General features: G+C 42.9%; 1 protein-coding gene across 4 annotated transcripts in view; it reads left to right on the top strand.

The window, feature by feature from the left end:
- STAB1 (stabilin 1) overlaps positions 1 to 9,300 on the top strand; it is a 100,555-nt gene continuing 91,255 nt past the window's right edge. For 3 of the 4 annotated variants that reach the window (XM_073352442.1, XM_073352440.1, XM_073352443.1), the window contains exons 1-4: positions 1,136 to 1,344; positions 4,468 to 4,604; positions 6,943 to 7,058; positions 8,634 to 8,719. In XM_073352442.1, the coding sequence (XP_073208543.1) occupies positions 1,264 to 1,344; positions 4,468 to 4,604; positions 6,943 to 7,058; positions 8,634 to 8,719 (420 nt within the window). In that variant the 5' untranslated portion in view covers positions 1,136 to 1,263. Of the gene's footprint in view, positions 18 to 1,135; positions 1,345 to 4,467; positions 4,605 to 6,942; positions 7,059 to 8,633; positions 8,720 to 9,300 lie in introns of those variants that run through there. The other variant, XM_073352441.1, reaches the window with a different exon arrangement.

Raw genomic sequence — 9,300 nt, 5'->3', positions numbered from 1 at the left:
TACAATTAACAGCATTAGTAAGTACGGTACCTATTATTTTCCTATCATGTTTTTATGCACTCTGGTGGGAATGTGTATGCCAAGTACTGTATTTTAATACATGCTGTGTGTGTGTGTATAGATATGCAAAGTCCTAATAAGTATTAAGAATTAATACATTCTGTGTTTATTTATATATACACACAAACACATTCTAAAAATGACTGATTTGCTTTTATACACACATTTGAAATGGCTAAAATAACCTATTAATATACTTAGTCACTGTCATCATGGTCTAATGGTGTTTACAGCTAAGTACTATTTGGAGAATTCCTTACGCCACAAAATAAATTGAATGTTATTGGCAACATTTGTAGATAAAGCGCCCATCAAACATGTTGTGAATCTTCTTAATTTTCTCTACTGTCAACAGCAAGAGATATTCAGTTGCAATCTCAATGCAAGGCCAAGCGTGTCTCTTAAATTTCAGGGCTTGATTACTCCAAGTGTTGAAAAGCATCCTCCCTGAATTACTTTAGCTACCAGTATTGTGTTTAGAAAATAATTTATATATTTTGCTGCCACCCACAGAGTCACTGGTATGCTAAATGTAACACTCTTCTTGTTGAGCAACTCATGCATTTTAAATAAACATCAAACCCCAACGAAGGGGACAATTTTGCTTTATAGGCAATATTTGTTATCTTTATTAAGTACCGTATAGACCATCTGCAAAGATTTGCCTTATAGAACAAATAAATATCTGCTGCAACAGGCAATGGATGTATGTGTTTTTTGGTTGGCTTGGTCGTATTATCAGCAATGAAATTAAATTGATTTGCCATCCAGATTCTACACTATACATTTGTCTCTTGGGTTTGCCTCCAGTTAAGGATACAATTAACATATTTCATTCCAATCAGTTGAAAGCTAAGGATTTCCTTCCATCTGTTTTGAACTGATATGTGGGAGGAAATCCGTAGATGTTCCTGTTTTCAGTAAACCTTCTACTCACAGGGGTGTGTGTGTGTGTGTGTGTGTTTAAAAAAAGGAGAGAGAGAAAAAAAGCTGTTGTTGACTCATGTTTGACGTTAAAAGTAGCAGAATTACTTCTGTATACTTTGGAATAGGAGATTCAGAGTGCGAAAGTGTTTTCTCCCTGTTTATGTTTAATCTCTGGTTTTTCTTGGATTTGATTCTTAGTAGGCGGTCTTATCTTACTGAAGTTGCATACTCTACATCAACCCCCCCCTTCAAGAAAAGGGTCCCATCTGTAAAAGCATGAAAATGCATCCTCCTGGGTTACTGTTTTCCTTTTTAGCTGCATGGTTCATTTCCACTGTTGAAGGGCAGAGTCAGAAGGTAAGTTCGCAAGTCTTTATTTTGCAGTTAAATGATTGTGGGACAATTACTCGTTTTTAGATGGCTGCTGTGTTACTGAAGGATACACCCCCCCAAAAAAAATGGTTTCAGTGTGAATTTAGTTATATGTTGAATCACCTCCCTAATTAGGCTATAAGACCATCTGTTACCTTTCCTCTGTGTGTATGTAATATCTATAGTCTATATTGTATATGTAAAATTGAGGATACGGAGTTTTGCTTGGATCTTAAGTAAACTTTGATTTACATATTATCAGCACTAAATGCAAAGAGGATACAATAGCAGCATGAGGTGGGCCCAATACTCTAAGAGGCTGAGCATCCTCGACTCCCACCAACTTCACTGGTTTCAGGGGGACTTTGCCCCGGTAGAATTGAGCCCTGAAGTGCCTTGTAGAATTTCCTCAGTGTTTTCTAAAAGTATTTCTAAACTGCAGCTGTTGAAAAGTTGGCTTGAAAACGGTTAAGGTTGACATTGTGCCCAGTGTGAGATTTAAGTGATGAGCCTTCATGCTTCTCAGAGAGACTGAGAAGATACCCTGTTTAAAACCCAACAGAAGCAAAACCCAGTCCAGAATCCAATCCCAAACCTGCCCAGGGGAGCATGAGGAGGTGGGAGTAAACTACTGCATGCTGATCTGTACAGCAGTGTTTATTCATATCAGACAGTGCAGCTTTCTCAGTGAATGAACAAACAATAGCTTCTTCACTGTGAAAGAATTGTCTGTCATAGCTCACAGGTTTTAAAAAATTGTAAGATTTTACAATAAACCCTTAAAAACTTTCAATTGAAATCTCTCTCCTTACCAAATAAATAAACAAATCCCTTTATTACCTGCACACTGGTTTGTTGTAGAGCTGCGTGTAACAGAAAGTGCTAGATAGTGGACCTAGTGATTAGTTATTGTAGACTTATATGTCAGTGCTATGTAGGTGTGTAATTAACTTTGAAAATAGATCTATCTAGGTGAATACCTCACAGCATTCACTGTTGTATCTAAGCATCTTGATGCAACAGGAAAAAACATGAAAGCTGTTTCTTGGCAATGTCCATATGAGTAATAAGAAATGTTTTCCCTTAGACAGATTTTTGTTTTGGTTCATACATCCAGTTCAATTTTCATGATTAGCAGCATTGTGAGGAATGTACATGTGGCTTTATTTAGACTGGTTTTCTCAGCTGTGTGGTGGAGATTAGCCATTTCAGTAGGATGGAAGGCATGTTCATTCATATTACAAAGTGTCTGCTGCCACTGCGTTTCTTGTCTCCTGCTGACAGAGGAATAAACTAGCCTATAAATTTAGAAGTTGCTTGAGAAATTTAGGAATCTTGTTCTCTAATGACAGAGTTGTGGAAGGGCTGCCCTCTATCAAAAAGTAGAGAGGGGTTTGCAATGGAAGGAGAGACATTAAGACTATTAGCAAAGGGAGCTAGGGATGTCCATCCGTCTAAAAAGGCATGATTTAGGAGGAGGCAGAGCACTTAAAGGGCATTCAAATGCCCAAACTTCAGGTGGCTCTTTTATTAATCAGATCAAAGGCAGATGCAATGCAAAATTGGAGGGACTCTGTCTGGAAAGTGCAGTGAACAAGGAATCTAATGTATACTGTATTTCTGTCATACCTTCCAGCCACGCTTTTCAAGTGCCCTAGAAACATTAATGAATGAAGCATTGCCACCTCATCTGTGAAGGAGGGGAATTAGATGGGGAAACTGAGGAATATCGAGCATAAGTGACTTGCTCAAGGGCACCCAGTGAAACTGTGTCAGAACTGGAACGCAGGTCTTCTATTGTACAGTCCTAGGCTCGAGCCACTGCTGCTACTTTATCATACCTTATTTTCCATATACAGTCTATAAATAACACCGTTACCCTGTTCACCATTCCACTATGCACCACTCTGCCCTTTCTGTACAGACTGGGACCTTCCATAGTCACCCCCGGATGAGTCAGAGCTCCTACCCCGCAGATGCAGGCCATGAATTCCACTTTACCCATCCACTCTACCCATGCAGGCCTCAGACCTATTCTCCAAACCGGCCTAGGCCATCACTTGTACAGCAGAGCAGAGTGTGGTGTCATTTCTTTTTTCTTTTTTCATTTCATTTCTTATTATGGTGTCATTTCTTTTTGGGTGGGCTGTCAATAATTTGAACATGCCACAAAGGCCGTGGATGAATCCATCATGTTGGTGACAGTATTCTGTGGAGACCTGAATCAGGTCGAGCAAAACAGGAGTGCATGGTATTCTAGTGGACAGAACGCTGGACTGGGACTCTGAAAAACTGGGTTCAATTCCTGGCTCTGCCATTGTCCTGAAGCATGGCCTTGGGCAAATTACTTCACACCTTTTTCTCCTTGCACCCTTTGTCTTGTCTAGTTAGACGGCAAGCTCTTTCCAGCAGTACATTGTGTTTGTGGACACCTAGCACAATGGGGCTCTGATCATGGTGGGAGCCTTTATGTGCTGGAAAAAGATCAATTATTTACAAAGAGAAGCAAAGTCAGCATCTGACCTCATCTCTGTTGCACAATAAGGGCTTGTCTATCTTGGCAATTAACAGCGCTGCAACTTTCTGGCTCAGGAGTGTGAAAAACACACACCCCTGAGCACAGCAAGTTTCAGCGCTGTAAAGCGCCAGTGAAGACAGTGCACCAGTGCTGGGAGCTACGCCCCTTGAGGAGGTGGGTTTTTTAGAGCGCTGGGAGAGCGACCACACAAGCCACCTTAAAGCATTGCAGTGGCAGCGCTCTAGGGTTGCCAGTGTAGACTAGCCCTAAGGAACCTTACCCACTAACATTTGTTACTCTAATAAAAGAAAATAAGATTAGAGTCAGGTCTTGGAGTCAGCCACCAGAATCGCTGTATTTGCACTGATACACCTTATCCCAGATCCAAGCAGGAGTAAGCTGCTACCACTGTAAAGTCATGGTTTAGCCTGTCTGCATTTGTGGTTTGCACTAAAGTAGCTACACTGCCTGCTGGCCCCGCTTGATGAAATTCCCAGTGTAAACCAGGGTCCTCAGGGTGGGGAGATAATGGGGGAAATCAGATCAGTGACTAAAGATAACAATTTAATGCTTTGCTTTTTTTTTTAAAGTTAAAATCCATGCACTGCAATGTCAAGACGATGTTCACCTTGGCTACACCGTGCACCTCCTGTGCTGCGGCTCCCAAAGTGGTGTGTCCAAAAGGGTGGATAAAGATGACCCAGGCGTTAGGAGAGAGAGGCTGCAGGTAAGGCCCATCTCCCTGTTCAGCCTGCCACATCAGGTTTACAGGTCGTTCTATAACTCTTTTGTATTTATTCTATATACTCACATATAAGTCAGCATTTCAAGGCATGCTTTTTGCTGGCCAGGGAGATGTTGCCTTATATAAGAATAAAGAAAGGGAGATGTGGCTGGTTTCTACCATTGGGTGGGGAGCAATATAATTCTGGTTTAGGCTTAAAGAAGAGGCAGCTTGAAGTGCATAATTCATGTATGCATACTCATGGTCATGTGTATAGATATACAGATAATGAGTATTTAATAGTGATATTTCTCTAGTGCAGTCATCTGAAGAACTCAGAGAACTGAACAGACATTAATTTCTTACACTTCATAACCCTGTGGAAGAAACTGTGACTAAAATTTTCAGAGTTGAGCGCCCAGAGTTAAGCACCAAAACCCATATTTACGCACCTTTTATTAAAGTAGCCTGAATTTAAGAGGTCATGAGAATTCACAGCTTCACCTGAGTTCAGACAGGAGTTGCAGGTACTAGTACCCATAAAAATCAAGACCCTTTTATTTAGGGGCCTAAATACAGTCTATGGCCCCAATCCTGCAGCTTGTTTCTTGTGAATAGACCCTTGTGAATCCCCATTGACTTCTGTGTGGTCACAGGGGCCTGTTCACATAGAACAAGTTGCGGGATTGGGATGGGAGGTACTTAACTCCAGGCACCCAAGATTAAAAATGTTAGCCTATGTGATTTGTCCAAGGTCACATATTGAGTCAAGGACAGAACCAGCTATAGACCCAGAAGCCGTTACTTCCCTTCTGCTGTTCTGACAACCAAACCAAATTCAGTGTCACCTTTGAATTTTTTAACCCTCTTATTTTCCTTTTGAAGTGCTGCTTGTTCCTGTATTTATTATGCTCATTCTGTTAAGCCAGACACATTTCTGTAGCTGAACTGTAATGGGAAAAGGGTGAAGGGAAAATGAATTTACCAAAAGGTTGTAAAAAAACGGAACGCTGTAGATTATCATCTGCAAATCTAGTCAATCGTGAACTTTAGCAGCTAACATTGTCCACTGTTTTCTGTGCCTTACTACTAGTTGGAAACATTTTAAAAATAGCCCCAGCCATTTTGCAGTTATTGCAGATATGTTTGGTAATCAGACTGGCACAATGGAAGCAATAAAAGTGTGAAAGAAGGCGCTTGAGACTTGAGTTGAGTCGATGAAGGAAGGTTAAGCTCTTGCCAAAGATAAATTTAAGGGAGTAATAATTATATGACTAGGCACTAATATTTTTTAATGTTTCCTTTATAAATGATTGTTAAGATTCCTGAAGCACCTAGAGGCCCCAAGTGAGATCAGCACCCCACTGTGCTAGGAGCTGTGTACACAGTCTCTTCTGTGAAGAGCTTATGTTCTAGATATGGCAGACAGAGGGACACGAGAGAGGAAGGATATTAGACTGATTTTACAACTGAGGGAACATAGTAGTTTTTCTAAGGTTGCACAGGGAGCCTGTGGCAGAATTGGGAACTGACCTTGAAATTCCTGAATCCCCATCGAGTTCATTAATCACAAGGTCATTCTTTCCTTTGTGAATTAGACAAAGGATTAAAAATGCATTAGTGACTTTAACTCAGCACTCTGCACTACCATGCTGGAGATCAGCAGAGTGCATTGCTCTCTGGCTCTGCCTCTGGAGCATCTTCCCCTGCCCCCACCTGCCCACAACATGACCCCTCTGGCAGAAGTGGGGCAAGGGAGCTCTAAAGCCAGCCATGCCTGCTGTATATCAACTTAGGTTTCTGACATGCTTCCCTGCCACCCCCGGGCGGAATCCTCAGTTTCCTCTTTAGGGCCACTTTAAGGTCACTTTGAGCCCCTTCAGCACCACACTGTGACCTTAGTGAGGCTGGTGATCTGTCTCCATCTCCCACTAACCTTAACCGTGCCAGTGAATATTTCATTATTTCCATGGATCGCAAATATGAGGGAGGCAGGGAGGGTCGGTCTTGGAGACAACGCACCCTTTCAGAGCTTTGAAGATGAAGACTGGGGCTCAAAACATGATCCAATATTTGATTGGAAGTTAATGAATTAATCGGAGCCCTGCATAATATAACCTCTTAAGTCTGGGTTGTGCTTGTGGTTCCGTGCCCCAGGACAGTGTATTGCACTCTTCATTCATATGGAGCGCTTTTCAAACAGTTTACTTGGTGTGGATCAAAAAGGAGCTCAGAAATCTCCCCTCATTGTCCTGATCTGTTATCATGTCCTATCCATACAGAACAGGTTGGGTCCCAAACTGTTTGTTACAATCACTGATCTTGGCTTTTTCTGTTTAAGATACAGCGTAAAGCTTGGAGAAGACACCCTTTCCCTACCAGGGTGCAGTCACATGTGTAAGATGGAAATTGAGAAGAAAAAATGCTGCCCGGGATTCTGGGGTACTGAGTGCTATGGTAGGTTCTTCATGGGTCCTTCCAGTCATTGACCGGTCAAGGCACTTCAAAGTTCTCCCTAGAATTACCAGTCCTGCAGGTCAGCTCCATGGGGAGTGATTTGTTTTCAGGATTCTCTTTCATGTTTCCAAGACACTTAGACTGGATCCCAAGGTTTTCAATATCCATGTAGGGAAGTTTGAAGGTCTTAGGAATGGAATCTTTCCCCAGCACATGATTTGAGCCCTGTTGTGTTTTGACTTATGGCAAAACTCCCTTTTGCAGAAGGTACTCTTATTTTTAAATAAAATGTTTTAAAAGAGAATTATTCTTTAAGAAAGTTTCCAAGGAAAAAGAAAGAGATTCCCTTCTGGGAACTTCAGTACCGCAGTATACTCTGTAGCTCGTCGCCTCTACAGCCACCTGTAAACACATGACGTCTCCAGCCAGGAATTAAAATAACCGATCTGAATCCTCAGTTACGTTTCAGACCAAACTAGTTGAGTCTGAAAATGTTTGGCTCATTTCCTGTTGTTGTTTTGGCGCTCGCTGGTTGTAGCAAGGCCAAGAAGCTGAATTACTAAGGCTATGTCTACAATACAGCTTGTGTCGGCATAACTTATGTCACATAGGGGTGTGAATAAACCACGCCTGTGAGCGACATAAGTTGCACCAACGTAAACGCTCATGTGCACAGCCCTGTGTCAGTGGGAGAAACTCCTCCCGCTCGTGGACATGGGGTTTTTTATGCTGACGGGAGAGCGGTCTCCCATCATCACCGAGCATCTTCACCAGATGCACGGCAGTATTGGTACAGCTGCGCCACGGCAGCATTGTACGTATAGACACGGCCTCAGTTACACACGGCAAATCCCACGCTCTTACCAGCACAGTTGAAAATAGAAAAGACTCCCCGTTTCCAGAGAGAGCCTGAGGTGATGAGATTTCTAGCCCACTTTCAGCCTTGGGTGGCTTGAATAAGCATCTAGACTCTGTCAGAGCGCAGATGACCCAAAAGGCCAAGCATAACATTTTCTAAAGCAGCCCTCTCCCGTTTTGGAGGAGCCATCTGGAGACACCAGGCACCTGATTTTCAGAGGTGCTGCCTACCCCAACTCCAGTTGGAGTCAGTGGGAGCTGCAGGCACTCCACCCCTCTGAAAAGTAGGCCTGGGGCTGTCTCAAACTGAGCTTCCAACATGACTGGCCTTTCCTGAATATTCAGCTGAAAATCTGTCCAGGTTTTCCGTGTTTCTAATGGAGCTAACAATATAAGGCCTGATCCTACAAAGATCTGAATGTCCTCAGCTCCCCTTGGCCTAAGTAAATTACAGCTCCTCAGACTCTTTTATAGCTCTTTGTCCCTAATGGAATGGATAATGTTTGTCATATATGACAACAGAAAAATAAAACTATTTGTGATCCAGTGAAGATAGGAACCCCCATTTGTTAACACAACTGAAGCCACCTACAGGCTGACATTTAATTCCTCCCGAGCCCATCTGTTTGCAATAACAGTAATGGTTGTTGTAAACACCCATACGGGGACACAGAAGTGTTGATTTTGCTTATCTGTGGCCTGTCTCCTGTTTGCCAGAATGCCCTGGTGGACCTGAAAAGCCCTGCAGTGGCCACGGAACCTGTTTGGATGGTATAACACGGAATGGAACCTGCACCTGTGAGGTCAGTATGGGATGTACTGTGAGGAAATGTAATGCCACTTGATGGAGGTATCTAGGTCCAGCCCAGGGGACGGCAGGGAAGGTGTTAACCCTCTGGCTGGCCAAAAGTGTATAGTTGTTTTCCATGAGTGTACGGATTTGTAGGGGAGCAGGGCTGGGCCAGCTGTGGAGGACTAATGAATTCCCCTCCGCATGTTGTACAAGGCACATGCTATGAGGAAGCAAGGGCTGAGAGAGTTTGGAAGAATCTCTAGGAAGAGATGGAGCTGACAAGTGGTGTGGGGGGATTTCCCCCATTCCCTGAGTGAAAAAAGCTGTGTCTAATAGCTTCCCTTGGGCTGAAAGAAGGCCTGGTGTATTTGGACCTTAATAGGCAGCACTTTCCTCACATTTACTTTTTCTCTTTGGCAATAATGTGCACACCAAGGAGTTTAGGGTCCAGGTCCTCAACAGTGTTTAGCTGCCTAACTCCCATCAAAATGCCTAAATAGCTTGGAGGATCTGGGCCTTATACTGCACCTAGATGGGCAGAATCCTTACCAGTTCTAGCTGGGCTGTCCACATCAAACCATGCCCAGGGCC

The sequence above is a fragment of the Lepidochelys kempii genome, chromosome 7 (genome assembly GCF_965140265.1).
Source record: "Lepidochelys kempii isolate rLepKem1 chromosome 7, rLepKem1.hap2, whole genome shotgun sequence".
NCBI lineage: Eukaryota > Metazoa > Chordata > Testudines > Cheloniidae > Lepidochelys > Lepidochelys kempii.
The sequence above is the reverse complement of the archived record's forward strand: the minus strand, read 5'-3'. Positions and strand labels throughout refer to the sequence as shown.